The sequence below is a fragment of the Lissotriton helveticus genome, assembly GCF_964261635.1.
Source record: "Lissotriton helveticus chromosome 1_1 unlocalized genomic scaffold, aLisHel1.1 SUPER_1_unloc_17, whole genome shotgun sequence".
In the NCBI taxonomy this organism is placed as follows: domain Eukaryota; kingdom Metazoa; phylum Chordata; class Amphibia; order Caudata; family Salamandridae; genus Lissotriton; species Lissotriton helveticus.
The window spans coordinates 1,838,843-1,859,382 of record NW_027611656.1 but is presented as its reverse complement, the minus strand read 5'-3'; the positions used below and the strand labels follow the sequence as shown (position 1 = coordinate 1,859,382).

The 20,540-nt window shown below is 44.1% G+C and overlaps 1 protein-coding gene across 1 annotated transcript in view; it reads left to right on the top strand.

Annotated features, from left to right (window-relative positions):
* The window catches only part of LOC144805628 (uncharacterized), a 35,710-nt gene extending 29,922 nt beyond the window's left edge, over positions 1-5,788 (top strand). The window contains exon 3 of the mRNA XM_078672151.1: positions 1,737-5,788. Within this exon, the coding sequence (XP_078528277.1) occupies positions 2,970-4,007 (1,038 nt within the window). The 5' untranslated portion in view covers positions 1,737-2,969 and the 3' untranslated portion in view covers positions 4,008-5,788. The remainder of the gene's footprint in view (positions 1-1,736) is intronic.
* The last annotated feature ends 14,752 nt before the right edge of the window (positions 5,789-20,540 follow it).

The window sequence follows — 20,540 nt, the reverse complement described above, 5'->3', positions numbered from 1 at the left end:
TTCTTGTCGGGTCATCTGTATGCCGGGCCGCCGTGAAACTTTAGTCCCCGGCTTCCGTAGTGCTGTTAGGCCCTGGTTGCACTGTCTCGTAGCCGCTTGAGTTTTAGGAGTCTGGAGTAGCGGATTGCTTCACCGGGAACCAGAAGATCTCCCGTTTTTATACAGCCGTAGCAGCGCCTGCTGAAGTCAGGATTATTGTGCGGATTGTCGGGGAAGGTGCCCTGCAGTCACAGAGCTATGCTAGAACGCGGCTATCTTTCTCGGCCGGTAGCCACGCCGGGAAGTGGTTTTTTATTAGTTTTTTTTCTTTGTTCCTTGTTAGATTCATAATTACTTATCCCAAATTAGGATGAGTTTGTCCACGCTTTTTGGCTATTCCGCATACAACACCTTGGTGGAGCAACCTGGAGAAATTACCGTTACAGAAGGCCGTTGAGTTTTCTTTAGACCTATCTGCTGGCTTAGCAAAGTTGCATCATCTTCTTTTTTTTTCTTTTTTATCTCTCTCTCTAAGCTCCGGGGCACTTAGAAGCTGTATCTTTCATTTGGCATATCTAATAAGAGGAGGAGCTGATTTACATTGATCAATGCACTTTGTCCACCTGTTATAATTCTGTTGAGGCTTTCTGATCCCCTGCATGGGACCAAGTGATGATGTAATTTTTGCCTGTGGACTGTGGAAAAAAAACAAATAATCAACACATTTTTGACATATATCAGGTGGCAGGCCAAGGCTCCTCTGTGCTCTGCAGCAGCCGCCGCACGAGCAGCACTAGCAGCGCCTTAGCACCACGGTGCTGGCAGCGGCCGTTCCTGCCTCCATCGCAGATCCGTAGAACTTAAAGCGCCCGTATAACAAGACACGGGTGAAGCGGGAACCGGTCACAAAACAAACCCTGGCAGTCGTCCCAGACTCCGATCCGCTTGCTCGTCAAATCCTCCTCGGCTCTAATCGATACGCTCTGCACTCAACACCGAATCACAGGCCGACAACAACTGTGAACACCAACAGAGGGAAGAATTGTGTGTTTCCCCCAGTTAGTGAAAAAAAAACAGCATATGTCTTGGCTGCTTCTGCTGCACCCAGAGTCTTATGCGTCTTTTCAGTCTAAGGTTTCTGTCTGGAAAAAGATTGTGTCCTGGTTTTCTGCACCCAGTAAATCCAGGTGCAGAAAAACCTAACAACTAATGATCAGGTGGAATAAAATGAACACATGAAAGTACGCCTTAATTTCATTGCCCTTGATTCACACTCTGGACCATAGTTGAGGGATAGGTCTAGGCATAATCCTCACAACGCCCAATAGATTTGCTTGAGGCAGAGGCCAAAACTCAAAAGTCAGGAAACCAGATACAAGTAGGTGGTAACTCAGGGCAGGGGAAAACGCCTGTTGCCCGTGGAGGAGTCATTCCCTTCCCAGAAATCTGCATTACAAATTAATTAATAGTGTATATGTTTTTAATATCTGTTTGGTGCCAGTCCATATGACTTTCATATCTGCCTTTGGGATTCTATGTTGCAACTCCATAGGGTACATGTATCCTTTGTGAGCTTAATAAAATGTTGAAAATTCTACAAAACCTCACTCCAACATCCAAGTACTCTCATGCTACCATTCTACACTCTGCACTGTCTGAAAAACAGCTCAACATTTTCAAAATTCTGCATTGATTTGGCTTGTAAATTATATTTTTGGAAATGTACATGTATTAACTATTTAATTTTAATACTATAGGTGATTGAAATTACGGACGAAGAAAGCAAGATTTAGAACTAAGCAACTGAATGTCAGTGGCATGAGAAGGATTATTTTGAAAAACTGAAGGACATCCAGCATTCTACGTTTAAACAATTTCCAAAAATCTAAGTGTGGTGAGGAAAGTACTATACCTGTAAGTGAAGTCTCTAATTTTGCATTTCATTAACCCAGAGCAAAGTCATATCTGTGAACACAGCATCAGAAATAATGTAGAAAGACCGCTTCAGCATCCTTATCTGAAATATTATCAGAAAGACAAATTGCCTCAGCATGACAGAATAACGTTCATCTAAAGCATCTTGTAATTCTAGAGAGGAAGCACACACTGCATAAAAGAAAGTTACAATAAAAGGTTTCTTCTGGATACCATCAAAGAAAAGACGCTGAAAGAAGACTCCGAAGCTGACACGTTAACAACCAAAAGATTGGAAAAACACCTTTGTTCAACAACCGTTTTTAACCAGTTACGCAAGTTTGAGACTATCTGCCTCGGGACCTCGACCCACTCTGCTCACTCTGGCAAAAACCTTAAGAATTCACCACTTTATTGTGTTAATGACCATCTCAGATTGTTTCCTTTTTATTGTGTACTGTTCTGTAATTCTATGTAAATCGCCTCAACATTATCTGTTGTGCAGGAATGATATGTAAAACTGTTAAATATAAAAATGGATTAAAGGAGCACCGTTGCGCTATATCTAATGTAAATAAATACTCATCCTCAGAACTACAAACCTTAACCTTACCCCAAACATAGAAAGGATAGAAGGAACTGATGTTCTGCGACTAATCATCCACAATAGTACTCTGCACGCTCTAACGCCCTCAGTTACTGCCATTATACCAGTGCAAAAAGGTACTTATCAGTTTAATCATTAAATATCAGACTAACACCTTATTACTGCATTGCTAAGAACCTATACAAATAGATTTGAGAAAAACTTCAGTCACAAATTAAGTTGCTGCCGGAGAGGCTATTACTTAAAGACTATTATCTGTTAGAAAAATTTCAACAGGTGTTACAGGACTGCTTCACGACATTTTTTGCTCAATTCAAGTGTTGAGAAGATTACACACAATTTCTTTTAGAGATAAGTGCTGAACATTATCTAAACAAGCCCGACTCTAAAATCGAGGCAAAATAACCGAAGTTAGGGAAAAAAGTTACCAAGATACAGCCATAAATCTTATCTCACCGAATTTGACAGAATGCACACAGGGGAAAACCACTCTCAGTGCAAAGTATGCCAAAAAAGTTTCAGCCGTAAATCTTATCTCACTGAGCATATGAGAATCCACACTGGGGAAAAACCTTATCAGTGCTCTGAATGTCAGAAAAGGTTTAGTATCAAACTGAGTCTATATCGACATGAATTAACCCACTCTGGGGAAAAACGTTATCAGTGCTCTGAATGCCCAAAAAATTTCAACCAAAAATCTCATCTCACTGAACATATGAGAATCCACTCTGGGGAAAAACCTTACCAGTGCTCTGAATGCCCAAAACATTTCAAACTTAAATCACTTCTAACTGCACATGTGAGATTCCACACTGGGGAAAAACCTTATCAGTGCTCTGAATGCCAGAGATGTTTCAGTGACAAAATGAGACTCACTAAACATACACGGACCCACACTTGGGTAAAACGTTATCGGTGCACTGAATGCGACAAATGTTTCAGTGAAAAAAGCCATCTCACTCAGCATATAAGAATCCACACTGGGGAAAAACCTTATCAGTGCCCTGAATGCCAGATATGTTTCAGTCAAATAAGCCATCTCACTCAGCATATAAGAATCCACACTGGGGTAAAACCTTATCAGTGCCCTGAATGCCAGATATGTTTCAGTCAAAAAAGCAGTCTCACTGAGCATATAAGAATCCACACTGGGGAAAAACCTTATCAGTGCTCCGAATGCCAGGTATGTTTTAGTGTAAAAAGCCGTCTCACTAAGCATATAAGAACCCACACTGGGGAAAAACCTTATCAGTGCTCCGAATGCCAAAAATGTTTCAGACAAAAATCTCATCTCACTGAACATATGAGAATCCACACTGGTGAAAAAAATGATCAGTGCTCTAAATGTCAGAAAAGATTCAGAGGTAGAGATGGTTACAAGTGCCATAAGAAAACACACCATCAAAATAATCAGTTCTCCGAATGCCAGAAAAGCATCAATTTTAAACTCAATCTCACTCTACATGAGCAGACGCATACAGGGGGAAAACATTACCAATTTCTGTGAATGCCAGAAATTCCTATTTGATAGGCACAGCCTCACTAACCATAAGCGACTCCATACTGATGAGTGCTCTGAATGGCAGAAAAGCTGCAGAAAAAAACGCTATCTCACCATGAGAAACTCCACACTAGAGAAAATCCTTATGCCAAAAAAGGTTGAATCTGAAAGACAGTGTTATGCTTCATGAGAGATCCCACTCTGGGAAAAACCTTATGAGTGCTCGAAATGCAAGCAAAGTTTTGGGTACAAATTACTTCTCACTTGACATGAGCGAACTCACACGGGGGAAAAAAGCCTTATGTGTGTTCTGAATGTAAAAAAATATAAATAAAAAATATTTAAAAATGCTCAAATGTCAGATAAGGTTTAGTCTTGAATACAATGTCATTTCACATGAGGGAATTCACACTGGACTAAAGCCATATACAGGAGGGGAAAGCCAGAACCGTTATACTCAGAAAGGAGATATCACTAAATATGAGAAATACATCCACACCAGGTAAAAAGTAAGGCGTAGCTTGAGTTGCAGAAAAGCTTCTCACAACCTGACTTTACATGAGAGAGCACATATTGTAGTTGCAATAGAATTCATCAAGAAACTCTTGCAGGATAACTTAGGCTGCCCGCATGCAACCTCCAAAGAAATTTCAGGCCTGGAAATATTTTTAATTGCAACAGAATCCACAATTTGAGTATCTGAAAGTTACAAAACTCTCAAGGTCTTTACTTTACACAGAGAAGTGTTAGTGCTTGCAAAAATCAACTAATTGCCCAAAAAATCACAATAATAATGTCTTAAATTTTACTCCACCCAAAAGGTTTCTACACACCCTTGTTTCTTAACATATGACTGATATCTATTTTTTCATGATAAGATTCAGCCTATGCGGAGTTCCTCAGTGAGGAACTCCGCAAAGTGACTAAAAAACTCTGGCGGTCAACGCGGAGTTCCACAAGCAGCGGAGTGCGTAAGGGTCATGCAGTTTGTGGTGATTTCATCCCATGTCGGAGGATCATTTGGCCCTTCTCTTCCAGGAAGCTATGGATCTCTTTGTCAAACGCGTCCTTGTGCCAGAAGTAGGTCGGGGTTGCTACTCCCACTACTTCTTGGTACCCAAGAAGGACAAAGGCCTGCATCCTAGCTTAGTCCTCAGGGACATCAACCGCTTTCTCCGAAAGGAGAAGTTCAAGTTGTTAACCTTGGCTCAGGTCTTGTCTGCCTTCGAACCTGGAGATTTGATGGTAGCGTTGGACTTGCAGGACACTTACATTCACATCCCCGTCTTGCCTGCCCACCGGCATTACCTACGGTTCACGGTAGGCCACATGCATTTTCAGTTTACCACGCTCCCCTTTGACCTTACCAGCCCCCCCTCCCCCGGGTGTTCACGAAAGTGATGGCGGTGGTCGCAGCTCATCTGCGCAGATCAGGGGGTTCCAGTCTTCCCCTATCTTGACGACTGGCTGTTGAAGGCCCCCACCTCCAGACTACGACGGGCTTCCTGCATTTGCTGGGGTTCTCAGTTAACGTGCTGAAGTCGCACCTGATTCCATCCGATAAGCTCCTTTTCATCGGATCGGTTCTGGACACAGCACAGTTTTGGGTCTATCCTCCCTAGCAGCAAGTCCAGGATATTGGGGCTATGATACCGATGTTTCAGCCTCCATCCCGGTGTTCGTGCCTCCTGCATCCTGCTGCTGCATCATGCCAGATGGCATATACGTGCTCTGCAGTGGGACCTGAAGTTCCAGTGGGAGCAGCACCAGGGGAATCTTTCTGATGAAGTTCAGATTTCGGAGGGGACTGCAAGTCAGTTGCAATGGTGGTTTACGAACCAGGATTGGGTCAACAGCAGATCCTTCTCCCTCCCCCAACCTGAGTTCACAGTAGTGACGGATGCGTCACTCCTGGGTTGGGGCAGCCATATGGGAATGGTGGAGATCAAAGACCTCTGGTCTCTGGCGGAGTCCAGGCACCACATCAACCCTCTGGAGCTCCGGGCGATTTGTCTTGCACTGAAGGCATTCCTTCTTTCTGTCAAACGAAGAGTGGTGCAGGTGTTCATGGACAACACCACCGCCATGTGATACTGCAACAAACAGGGCAGGGTGGGGTTGTGGACCGTATTTCAAGAGGCTCTTCGCCTTTGGACATGGCTGGAACATCAGGGCATATCTCTGGTGGTTCAACACCTGGCATGTTCCCTGAACGCCAGGGCGGTCAAACTCCGCCGCTGGTGCATGATGGATCACAAATGGCATCTTCACTCGAAGGTCATGCTAGGTCTCTTTCAGTAGTGGGGAGAGCCTTGATTTGATCTATTCGCCACCGAAGAGAACGCTCAATGTCAGCAGTTCTGCGTGTTAAAGTTTCCAAAGCAGCTCTCGCTCGGCGACCCTTTTCGTTGTGAGTGGAGTTGCGGCCTCCTGTACCACTTCTGCCAAGATTGCTGAAGAAGATCAAACGCGATCAGTTCCAAGTCTGGTACCCCGAGCTCTTGAGCATGGCCTTCGATCCTATTGTTAACAGATTTCTGAAGTGCATTACTCATCTCTTTCCTCCTTCTCCTTTCGTAATGCCCTAGTGGGAGTTGACCTCACTTATCTTATGTGTGCTCCTTTGAGCGCCTACATAATTATCCTCTTCGCCTCCTTAGAAGACTAGTTTTTTGCTTGCCATCACCTCTGCTTGCAGGATGAGTGAGCTTCAGGCTTATCTTCCAGACCTGCCTTTCTTGCTGTCCATCCGAACAAAGTAGTCCTCCGTGTAAGCCCTCTTTTCTGCCCAAAGTGATTGCCTCTTTCCACATAGGTCTGACCATCAGATGACCTACCTTCTTCCCACCTCTGCTGTGTTTTTCTCTGCCAGGTGCACAACATATAGACTGTTCCCACACTTTCTGTAGTATGCTTTGTTCTGGGCAGATAAACTCTAATCCCCACTCTACTTCTATCCTCGTGTTAGTGCAGCCCGATGTAAACTGTAATTGTAATGTATTTAGATTTACATAACACTTACTACCCCATACGAACTTTGAAGCGCTTTTTCGACGAGTAGCACACTACTCTAGGATCCAAAAATGATTAGTGGTGAATTAGTATAGGGAAATATAAAATGTATATGAGAGCTGGACATGTTGGTCTGTTAGTTGGGTTAAAAAAGATTGTGGGGGGAAAGAAGAGGGAAGGTTTTGCATTTATATAGCGCTTGCTACCCCTGATGAAGTGTTGAAGTGCTTTTAGGCGAGTAGCATGCTACTCCAGATCCCAACAAGATGAATAGCCAGATCAATTATGGTGGGGAGGTTGTTTTATTGTATACACACAACTGTACAAAAATTAATAAAATTCCGTTGTAAAGTTGTATCCAAGAGGCAAGTATAGTCTCTGATAATAATGTATACAATACTGATAAGTTTTAAGTTGGCTTGCCATCAAGACTGATGCCCTGTAATGTTGATGCAAAGTCATCTGTGCTGGAGTATCTTAGACTCTTGTTGAATTGTACCATCCACCTTGTAGGTACTACTATTTGTATCAGGTCCACGTTGTAGGCAGACACAAACGCCAAAATTGTGCACTATTTATATTAAGCATAATAAGCATAATGTAAGTGATCAGATGACAGTAAGCACTGTACCAGCTGTATTAGGTGCTTAGAAGTAGAGTGACATAGAGGGCAATAAACACTCACTAAATATTTTTTATTATTATTAACAGTCCTCATTAGACCATACAATTCAATACGATGTACAAATAGCCCATTGGGGAACAGTTCAGGCATCATCTGGGGATTACACATCCGAGAAACACAAGTGTCTTTCATGAATACAAATTGACTCCTCCTCCAAGGACTGCACTGTATTATTGACACGGGCAAAAAGGCAAACAAGCAGTCAAGAGGCGCATTGATTGTATACCCCCCACCTGACAGGATGGTGACAGACCCCAACCACCTGCAGGGGAAACGTGCCACCTCACTTAATAGCTGCCAGACGCTTTACTATGTAAGCAGACTGGTGGTTTACAACTGCGCCTACGTTGGGGCACCACATGTTTTTTCCAGCATAATCTGGTGTGCTCGCCCCTGTGTGGGATGATAGCACCCACTGAAAACTGCACAGTTGTGTAGTCTGGGACAGTGCACCTTCCATGTAATTCTGAACTGGGCCTTTAAATACGGTACTATTTTGTGTGCCTATTTAATTCAGGTATACAAAGAATGTGGTACTACTTGTATACTAGGGTAGGACAAGGAAGATTGAATTTCTATGGTGGCAGAAATGTTTTTGTCAAAGTGCTTTATGCCCTAAATACTCTCCCGTACCCTGAACATAATGAGATTACGTAGAATACACCTCTGCGTGCCTATTGCTGCCATTTGTATTTCAAGACCAGTGATTAATGTGGCTTTATCAAGTTTAAAGCCATTAGGCGTTTCCGACCTGTCTGATACTTGCATATGGAAAAGATGGGTCATTTGAACCTAAAGATAGATAAACATATTCATAGGTCACAATTTATGTCTGCATCTAATATAAAACTGTAAATTAGGAGAGGTGATAAGTGAGAAGTTAAAAGGCAGCCGCTAATCGAGCTGCATTTGTACATAGGCCTTCCTATATTATGATATCTATTCCTGCTTAAGTCTTTAATTGTAATGAATACTTTAATACCCAGGCATGAAGTCATCGTCGAGCTGTTTAGATAATCAACCTGTCTCGCCACTTCTTCCCCACTGCATCCTTAACCAGTGGCCTAGCCAGTGTGTCCTGGGCCCGAGGCAAGAAAGGAAATGTGACCTCTGCCGTTTATTTGGACTGCATAAAACAGCAATAATCATTGTTCTGTGGGCCCCTCAGGCCTCTGTTCGAACTGTGACAAATTAAAACTAGCATGCATATAGAAAGGGCAGCCTTTGGCCAAAATAGCCATTTTCCCTACCCATACCTTTAACACATCTTATACAAAAAATGCTAATTACATTTCATCCGGAAATAGTCATTAGCGCCTACTCATAACCAAATGCCACTTAGAATTGTTTTTCACTTAAAGCTTTCAAAGCTATATTAATATAAAAGCAGTATTGAATTTTTTGACGTTGTGTACTCTTACCAAAATTTAAAGCATCAGCTTTATATGACACATCATAGAAAAAAGGAGTTGTTTATATATACTAAACCTCCAGAAACGTTTGATTAACCAGTTATAAAGTCACGTCTAGCTTAGTTAGTTTATAGTCTTCTTTTTTTTATAGTAATTATTTCACATTTTTACTGAATATGCATGGCTAAACACTTATAAGGTCCCAAAGGCGAGACCTATTAGCTATGACAATGCTTGTTATTGATTGAGTACATTGAGCGGCAGAACTTTTGATTAAGTCCTGAAGAATGCTGCAAACACCTCTTTGGAGGGTTAAATGGCTGAACATGTTGAACATGTTGACCTCTTATTGACTCTAACAGTGCATATATATTTCTCCCACAGTGTCCTATTTTTAATCCTGGCCCAGGGGTGTACAAATAATGGAAACCACATACCCTTTAGCAAGTTTTAACTTTCACTCTGCTGCCCCCACTACCCTGAACTCATTATTGTGGTATTTAGTATACCTTTCTCTATAACAAAACATGCCTGAACTCCTCCCTCTCAGTGAGGGGGTTGTTTCATGGTGCAAGGAGATTCCCAATAAGGAAGCATGCCAACTATGGTGGGTGAGGGAAATCGTCCTTTTAAAGGGATATTTCATCTTAGCTAGGTCTTCATTTGCAACAGTAATCCTCAGAGACCCAAGGGTTTCTTGATTGTGGTAGAAATGCACTTTTACCCCTTCATTGTACGGTCAAGCACAGACCATTGCATGAAATGTGATCTATGTAGAGAAAATACTCTGTGCACTGACAAAATGTGTTAAAATAACAGAAAGTTGATCATCGCAAATATAACTAGAATGTTAATTCTAGCATATTTTTGATACCACAAGGTATAAGAAATTTGTGGATCTTTATCTGATATCTTTATCAGTAAGTTATCTGAAATTATTGAACATAAACTTTTCCAAGTATTATTTCGAAAGATTAAGGAATTGGTCTTTTCTAAACTAACCCCAGTGCGTATGACTACAATAATCACCTCTCTCAAATTAATATATTGCGCTTGTTTTAGTGAGAAAGCTAAATGATCTAGGAGAAACCAGGAACTGGCGTCAGTATTTTTCTTAGGAAGCTTCAAGTTAGAGAGTGAAAACACTTTTTAGAATGCCCCAAAATTGGGATAAAGATATTTCAATATGTTTGACAAAAAGAATAGGTACATTTCATGACAATATTGAAATTCTGAACTAACAGGAACAAATATTTACACATTACAAAAATATTAGGTACGAAATTTCAACAATATAGGAAATACTGAGGTTCATGTACTAATAATCCATTTGGTAAAAAGTGGTTGCTTGTGGAGTCAGCACACTACTTTGTCTGTGATTGCTTTTAAATAAAGGCATTTTTAATGCACCCCATTTTACTTTCAGATTCACAAATGTCCCCTTGGGTTACTACCTCCTGTTACTGTTTTTCAGCCCACACATGGTTTCAAAGCTCAATACATACCCTAACGATGTGTTAAATATTCAGAAGGGAAACTATTAACATTCCCCTTCCAAATTCTGAATTGTTAAATGGGCTTAGTACATTTCAAAAAGGGGTTTAGCATTTGCAAACTCAGTGAATTACTGAACCAGTAGATTTTCTTAACAATAAAACATGGGGCAATTCTTCTCAATTCCCTCCAAATTAAGTTTGCTAATATTGTTAGTTGAATGATAACCGGTGCATGTACCTATTTAGTGTTAGTGTTGCTTCAGATCAAATAAAAACCATCACATATAACTCTTACACAATGCTTATAGACAGAATTTCTGACATCCACCGTTAATGTTTTGTAAAATATATTTGCAAATGTTGTCACTTAAACAGGAAAGCAGCTAATGCAGTCTCTGGACATAAAATAGGATGTAATCATAATCTTTAGATACATTTTCTGAGTTTCAGGAACAATGTGTGTCTTCTGGGTTTACTCTAAACCACTATAATAAACATATTCAATGATTTTAGATTTGATCTGTTTGTACTGGTTTCCATTGCGGACAATAATCTAGATTTAGACCAAGGATCAATTCCACCCATGGCTTTTAAAATCTATTTATCAATGATCTCTATTAGTGTTATCGCAACTAAAACTGTAATAGAACTGATCTGAGAGATGGACCTTCAAGTATTATGCTCAGTCAATTTATTGAATAAACTATGGAGTTAAAATCTGAATAGATTAGATCCACAAGCATTGCCTGACCAATGTATTTTACATCAATAGTTTTAAACCCACCTACCTGCACAGTTCTTGCAGCGCTCCGGACCTAGCGCTCTGATCCTTCCTGGCTGCCCCCTGTCCTGCACGCGACCCAGACCGCCTCCGCTGATCGCCCCCTCCCTGCCTGACTCTTGGAGTGGGACGGGCGGCTCCACCATCTTGGGCGGGTCTGGGCTCGGCGCTGCAGTTCTTTGGCCCCTCCCCCCTCGACAAAGTACTTTAGGCGGTCAGCTGTTCGCGCGCCTATCCTGCATCATCTTCAGATCTCCCGAGGCGTCTCCGGGAGCAACAGTGTTTTTAAAGACTTGACTTGTAAAGTTTTAAACCCACCTACCTGCACAGTTCTTCCAGCGCTCCGGACCTAGTGCTCTGATCCTTCCTGGCTGCCCCCTGTCCTGCACGCGACCCAGACTGCCTCCGCTGATCGCCCCCTCCCTGCCTGACTCTTGGAGTGGGACGGGCGGCTCCGCCATCTTGGGCGGGTCTGGGCTCGGCGCTGCAGTTCTTTGGCCCCTCCCCCATCGCCACGCCCCCTCATTCTCCTCCCCATGTGTCCCTACTTAATGGTCACTCAGTCCCGGCCGCGCAGCGGACGAGTGCAGCGGGCGCGACGAAGGCGCGCCGAAGTTGCGCCTAAGTTAAGCCCATCTGCGCCCGTCCGCGACGGGCCGGGACTAGGGGCCATGCACTCTGCCCCCTCTTTGGTGTATACCCCAGCCCAACTCACAGCTATTACTGCTGTCTCCTCACCTTCACCCTCACTTCTGCGGCATCTTAATACATTTGGTATTCTTGTCCATCCCCCTCCTTACCCTACCCCGGTCTTTCCCAGTCCCACTACTCCCTCTGTCGACCCTCTTCATGTCCCCTGTCCCTCTCTTGCCCCTGCCCCTATGGTAGCTTCCGCGTATTTGCTTAACACCCGCTCTGCTGTCAAACATCAGACGGCACTTTTCAACCTTTTGACTACTGATTCTCCTGATTTCCTTTTTCTGACCGAAACTTGGTTCACCACTGATTCTCTCCCCGACCTTCTAGCCATTTTTCCCGATACCTATTATGCCCTCCGAGCTGATCGTCCGGACGGCAAGGTCGGGGGAGGTGTGACGATGATCATTAGGTCGACCCTCAAATTTCAACTTCTTAATCACCCCTCCATACTTAACGTGGACTACCTGGTGGCCCGTTCTCTCAACCTTTCTGCTCCCCTCACTGTTGTCCTTGTGTACCGTCCCCCTCAATCCATGCCTTCCTTTGTAGCTTCCCTTCAGGACCTTTTGGCCACTCTTGTTGTCAACAACTCCTCCGTCCTTCTGCTCGGCGACTTTAATTATTGGCCGGGCGACCCTAGGGAAGACCTTCCCTTGAAAGATTTCTCTGTCACTCTCCAATGCTTAAACCTCACACCCTATGTATCAGTCCCCACCCACGTCCAGGGTCATACCCTGGATCAAATCTGGTCCTCACGCCCTATTGTTTCCTTTCCTTCCATATCCCCATGTGTCTGGTCGGATCATTTTATCATCTCTTTCTCTATCCACCTGGGAGCGGTCGACAAGCCCCCCCTTCCGAAAAACACTCTAGCCCGCAATTGGAACCGGACCGACCTTGACTCCCTTTCGCTCAGTTTGGTTTCCTCTGCTCCTCACCTTACCAATCTTCCCCTTGAATCCCAGGTCAACGCCATTGGCACATGGCTTTCTTCCTCGTGCGATCTAGTCGCCCCGCTCAGAAAGATCAAGGCGGTCCGCCCTTATGACGCGCACAAATGGTTCTCTCCAGAGCTTACAACACTCAAACTCGACCTCAGGCGGTCGGAACGCCATTGGAGACGGAACTACTGTCCCTCTCTGCGTGCCAAATACAAATCACGCCTCATTGAATATAAAAAAGCGATCCTAGTGGCCAAAACCGCATATTTCACTGAGAGAGTAGCTCTCTCGGCCAACAAATCTCGCAAATTTTTTTCTTTGGTTCACAACCTTGCCACCTCTGATCGCTCCACTCCTAGCTTGGTCCCCTCACAGTCCCTCTGTTCCTCACTTAATTACTTTTTTATCGACAAGATAGTGAGGATTAAGGCTAACATCCCTACTGCGCCTCAACCCTGTCCCACCCGTCCCTCCCCCCCTCCCTCTTCCTCCCTCGTTCGTTTCCCCCCATCTCCACTGATCTATTTCTAAAACTTTTGATCAAGGTCAAGTCTGGCTCTCCAGCGGACTGCGCACCAGCACGCATTCTTAAAACTCTTTTCACCAACTGTCCTGCCCCCCCTCTTGCTCTTCTTAACTCCTCTTTGGCTCTTGGTTCTGTCCCTTCTCTCTTTAAATCCGCTATAGTCCTCCCTATTCTAAAAAAAAACGGTCTGGATCCCTCCCTCCCCTCTAAATTCCGTCCCATTTCTCTTCTTCCCTACCTCGGTAAGATCCTTGAAGCCTATGTCACCTCCTGCCTCTCCACTTACATAGAGGAGAACGGCCTACTTGCATCCCATCAGGCGGGATTTCGCCCGGGCCACTCCACGGAGATGGTGGTCCTCGCAGTTCTGGATGAGCTCAAGGGAAAGGCCGATTCTAACCTCCCCCAAGCTCTGGTCCTTCTCGATCTGTCCGCTGCGTTTGACACGGTTGACCACTCCATTCTTCTCGACCGTGCCAGCGCAGCGGGCATCCGGGGCGCGGCCTTCTCCTGGCTTGCATCCTTCCTTCGGGATAGGTCCCAGGCAGTTCATCTCCCCGGTTTCTCTGCCCCTTCCCGCTCAGTCACTTGTGGTGTTCCCCAAGGCTCCTCTCTGTCCCCCCTTCTTTTCAATCTTTATATCCATCCCCTCATCACCTCTCTTCTTGAGCTGGGGGTCTCTGTGTACAACTACGCAGATGACCTCCAGCTCGTTTTCGATCTTTCTCCTACCCCTGATTCTCTCCCCAATCTTTGTTCCACTTTAGTTTTTATTTCTGACTGGATGAGCGCCAATCACTTGATGCTCAATCCAGACAAGACGGAACTTGTCCTCACTGGTGGTCCCTCCAACCCTTGGTCTCCTGCACACTGGCCCCTTTCTTTTGCCCCCCCCCCTGTGCCCGTCTCCTCTGTTCGCACTCTTGGTATTAAAGTCAGTCATGACTTATCCATGAACAGTCAGATCAGCTCCGTCGTGTCCTCCTGTTTCCTGTCTCTTCGTTTAATTCGGAAAATCTCACGTTTCTTTTCCACCGATGCACTCAAAACCATAGTCATGGCCCTTGTTACCTCCCGCCTTGACTATGGTAATGGCCTGTACGTGGGCATACCTGCCTACGAATCCCGTCGTTTACAGGCCGTCCAAAACCAAGCTGCTCGCCTCATCCTTTCCCTTCCTAAATCTTCTCACATCACCCCGGCCCTCAAGTCCCTTCACTGGCTTCCTGTCCGTTTCAGATCCTTTTTCAAATTGGCTTGCTTAGCTTTTCGAGCTCACTCCCGCTCTGCTCCCTTGTTCATCACTTCCCTTGTCTCCTCTCATGCCCCTAGTCGTACTCTCCGTTCTTCCTTTCTCTCTCTTCTTCATATCCCTCGTTTCCGTAAATCCAGAACGGGGGGCACCCGGTTTTCAGTCCTGGCCCCCCAGTTCTGGAACAGTCTTCCTCTCTCCATCCGTTCCATCCCCATCTATACCCATTTCCGCAAAGCCCTCAAAACTTTCCTTTTCTCCCTGGCATTCCCTTCCTAGTCTCCCTGGGTCTCCTCTGCTGAGTTCTGATCAGGTCCCCAGCGCCAGGAAGCCGCTTGGCCGCAGTGCGCTCTATTAAATATTTTATTCATTCATTCATTCATTCACTTATCAGCACATTTTTTCTAAGTACAATTCAGTCATCATCTATTTTTCGCGGACCTTGTGCTGGGTTTTTCAAAAATATGACATTGAAATGTCCAAAAAATCAGGAATTCTAGTTTCAAGCCTGGTCAAACCCTAATGAATGCAACACCAAAAGATGTCCTTCTGTTCCTACATTTTATTGTGCACCATGATTCAGAAATGGCATGTTTTTGCTTTCGGAGGTAAAATTCTAAACATATTTATTGTTGTTGCCAGCTGAAAAATTATCACTAATTGGGAAGATAACAACAAGTGGTCCTGTGATGCTTGCTGGAATGGGAAGTGTTTAATCAAAAGGTGGATTGAATTCAAGTTTAGGTGACAATTTTACAAAAGTGTATGGATTTTGTATATATTTCAAATTGTTGATCTCCAAAAAGGCCTAAATCAATAAATTGAATTGAAATTCAAGTTCATCATTTGAATCCTATTGTTGGAAAAGATGTGATTTTGAACTCGATGAGGCGGTTCCTTTCCAGAAAGCATTCAGGTTGCAATCATGAGTCAAATAATGCTGAGGAGGTTAAAATATTCAAATTGAATTCAAATTACCCATGAAATGTTCATTGGTCAATATATTTCTTAGTATTTTAATGTGAGGAATTTATTGCTTAAGCAAAATAATTAGTATTTGTTTTCCTATATGGAGGAAGCATTACATTAATGAAACCACTGTATCCCACCTTCTTTGTTTCCTTTCCTGTTCTTTATGAATGTTTCTATTGTTGAACTTTAAAGACTGCCCGAAATTAGGAATTGTGCTCTACATAACTTTGCTGTGTTACAGTTTGTTGATTTTTATGTACTACTTTTGTCTCTTATGTGTATGGCAACTGATGTTCTGTTTTGCTTTAATAATCAGCTCATGTTTATTAGGTTTTATTATTCAATAAAATGTTTCAAACACAACAAATGGTAGTTGATATGTATTTACAACTGCAGCAGTTTTATTGTATGGGCAGTTTCAAAGGGGCCAAAAAATATGGTCTGCGGGATGACGGTGGACCACATTGGCATCATCAGGGAGAGGTTTGGGCAGGTGATCGGGGGTACATGTAAGGTTGGAAGTAAGGGGAACCAAACATGTACATTGTGTGGACTGTGACTCCTGGAGTTATTGTGAGGGATACCATGCTACCCTCTTAATGAATCCCCTAGTGATTATTATCAACAAACTCTATTCGGTTTTATAAAATGAAAACAATAAAAGTCATACATAAAATGATAAAGCATCTTCCAAGTTACAGATTGACATATATAATATGTCCAAGTTAATCAAAACACAAGATAAAAATTCATGAATTACAATACATTAGTTAATCGCAGCTTGACCTGAGTCTAGCAGCGAACCGTAAAAAGTTAAGCGTATGCAAAACAGTGTCATTAGAGAGGAGTTGTAAAAAGATAAGAGCTGGTCTCACCCTCCTAAAACCCGCTGTCTTGAGAATGGGAATAATAAATAACTTTCTAGTGACAGAATAAAAACTACAAAACATTGTAAAGTGCATCATGTCCTGAGGAGACTCACCGTTGCAGCCACAGGGCATGAGGCACAGGCCTCTCTGGGAGCCACAAGGATGTGCCATGAGGTAATGGGAGAGGTTGAGCCAAAACCGAGTCAATAGAAAACGATCATGGATGCTTTTAAGCTCTAGACGATAAGGTTCGGTAGTTTGTACAGTTTTTAACATGTTGTACTTACACACACTAGGCTTACACATCTTATTTCCCTCGCTATCACAGCGGCTCATTCTTAAAAAACACTCTTTGACCAGAGAAAGGTCCCTCTTACATATGCGCTCAGGGTTAGCAAATAGTTCCTACCTACCCTGGAGAGGCCAACTCTTATATACTGGAGCCATCGGATGCTTGAGACACGGTCAAGTGAAAGGCATTCCTGTAGGATGTGTTTGCTAAGTGTATTTTCTTGTTTAGCCCAAATATTAAGCCACAAAGCCACGGGACGGAATGCCAGTACATCTGAGAGGAAAGGCATCCCCAACTCTTCCTGCACAACATAAAATGGGGTGCTTCGTGGGACAGAAAGGGCCCTTCGCAGGAAAGAGTGTTCAGCACTTTGCACTGCCCCTACCCCAATGTGGCCCAAAATCTCACTCCCATAACTAACCTTTGAGATATATTAGTCTTCATATGTCTTCAAAAGAGCCCCTATTGGCTTCCCTCCCACTCTGCTGGCAAAGTTAAAAACAGCTGCAAAAGCTTTCACTAGATCCCCTTTCTTCAAAGTAAGCAAAGGGTATCAACTCAAGGAATCGTCAAACACAACTCCCACATAGGAGAAAACATTGGTCTTCGGTATTGATGATAGTCAGAGTTTAAAAGTAAACTGCTTAGCTTTACGAGGTCCCACTTGCATAATGAACGACTTGGCATGATGAAACAACAGGTCCAAGTCCTCCATAAAAATGGCAAAAGAATTCAGAAGCTGTTGTAGGCCCCTAGCTGTCCTCGCCAAGAGGACTGCGCCGTCCACGTATAGGAGGACTGGCAGTCTACGCTTGCCTACCTGGGGACAATCCGCATTTGTCGCCAAAAGGGCCTTCTCTAAGGAATTAATATATAGGTTAGAAAGAAAAGTTGCTAAAATGCACCCCTGATGCACCCCTCTCTTGATGTCAAGCTGAGAGGACACGTTCAGGTCCTTTGAATAGCGGACAACCGCGGTTGAATCACAGTGAAGATCCCTCAGAAATAAAATGATGTTACTGTCAATGCCAATGGAGGACATCAACTGCCACAGATTGGACCTATTGACCCAGTGGAATGCTGAGGACAGGTCCATGAAGGCTAGGTATATGAGTCTGGAACGAGCCACAGTGTATTTGTTCAGGACCATGTACAGGTTTAAACACTGTTCCACAGCGGAACGACCTGGTTGAAAGCCGTTTTGGATATCGGATAAAAAGTTGTTTTCATCAACCCAAGATACAAGTGTGTCAAGTACCATGCGGCCCACCACCTTCACCACAGAGTCCAGCAGAGAAATGGGCCTATAACAATAGGTACTGTCCCATTATCCCTTTTTAAATGCCAGGACTATAATCGATAAAGCCCAAGAATTCGTGCGGCCAATCTGGACTGCAGTATTGATGACCGCTGTGAGGACAGGCACCCAGGTTTTTAAGTGGGCGATGTAGAGATCTGGCGGGATCCTATCTGGCGCGGGGTCCTTGTTTTTAGATAGACCCAGAATACCGGCTCTCACCTCTTGCATGGTGAAAATAAGTTCCGACTTGCCTTCCACCCTTTCCTGCCCCTCAATTGGAGGGGTATCCGACTGGAAGATACCCTCGAAATGATGTATCCAATCATCCTCTGTGATTTGGGCATCCAGTAAATTAGCATTATTTGCAGATAAAAATGGGCTGTTAATAATGCCCCAGAACTTTGAGCTATTACACAGTGTACTAGCCTTCACTAAATCGATCCAGGCCTCCTCCTTCAGGGCAGACTTGCGAGTTGCTAGAGCAGCCTTATATGCTCTTCATAGGCTTTTGACCTCCAACCGGTCTCTGCGCTTTAACACCCAAGGCCTGTCTCAGGTTCCTGGAAGCCTGGGAGCATGCCGAATCAAACCATCTTGGACCTGGTTGCTTACAGGCCCCACCCGGGGCCGTAGTAACTTCCTTCTGACAGTAGACATGGATCCAAATGCACCCATGATGTCCGGAGCACTTGCCTCATCATCAAGACAAGTTGCAAACTCGCTAGGACATCGAGTTAAAAGGGACTCGTGGAGTAGCTCTGGGACAATACACCCCTACTTTACGCTCCTTCCCGCTTCCACCGCTTTAAGGGGGACACCAGCTCCCCAGCCCACCTTGGTATGTCCGAGTGTTCGGGTCTAGTCTGTTAAGACACAAATGGGGTTGTGGTCACTACATTCACTCACCTGCACAGACAAATCGGTAACCAGAGAGTAAAAGGGGGATAGATACAAAGGTGAATTCAATAAAGGTCTCACACCCTCTTCCAATAAAGTGGGAGTAATGTATTTTTTTCCCCGGAGGCATGAGGAAAATTGAATTTTGCCTTGTCATGTGTCCCTACGTGTTCCCCATAATATGTTATATGTGCATGATCGATATGCATATGTTCCCCCTTGACGAATAAAGACGCAATTATAGTTGTGTCCAACGTTAGTATGTCAGTTTCCAGTCCTCGTGAAAGCAACGAGTATTAGGCCTATGTTGCCAACGTTTTACATTGTGCACGTTAATTCATCGAGTTGTCCCCGTTTCTAGGCCTCAAAGGGCCCGGACACCAGATCCAAGCTCCAGTCTCCTGAAACCACTCCGAGGAGCGATGCAGCCCCTCCCGCATCCCTGACCCTTCGCTTACTTTCTGCCAAGCAGCGCGGTGCCCGGCCTGGCCTGCCTGCCTGTCTGCCAAGAATATGTTATGCCTCTAGTTATCAGTTCAGCTCCCCGGCTTCACATTCCTAAGCTAACAAACCGCATAAACATCTCCAGCTATAGTCTAGTCTTCCTGTCTCCATGAAAGAGAGTTACTGAATTAATATCCATAGAAGATTCATAGCACACGCAATACATGTAGAATATATGCATGCACCAGCCTTAGTGTCAAGTAGCCTTTACCCTGATGACGTTTAGATTCAATCAACATGTACTCCAAACACCAGATACCAGATATGCTATAGGTACATGTCGTCCTGACATCCCAGACTTTAGTCTCCTCTTCTAGTGCAGAAGTCAGAGCCCCCAGCTCTCCCCAGTTACACGTCATGGCCCGTTTGCGCGCACCAGTAGGTTAAAGGTTCCAGCTGCCCAGGTAGCCCCCTCCATGTATCCACCCATTTATGACACTTCTGTGACGTTTTCATCACATGTCTACGTGCACGCCCTGTGCACGCCTTCTTTGTACGCCCATATGTTCTTATCTTACGTTTGTCATTTGTTACGCCTACTGTATGCAATGTAATTGTACTGTTTTACTATATATACTATGTAATGTTAATGAGACGTTGCAGATGCCATTCCATTCCATTGCATGCCACTTCATGGTCTTTAGGCTCGAGCCATCCGATTAAAGCCATTCTGACTCAGATATCACGGATCCTGCCTCTTATTTATTGAGCTATCTGTTTTCAGTTAATGCATAGAAAAATAGTACCGGTAATTAATTATTTATTTACCACATAAAATGGCGCCCGAACAGGGACGAGCCCCTTCCCCACGCGCTGGCGATGTAACGCAGGCCCCCTGACCCTTCTACAGCCGTGACGGACCTCTACTGCGCACCTGCAGATATTTCTGCTCAAGTCTCCC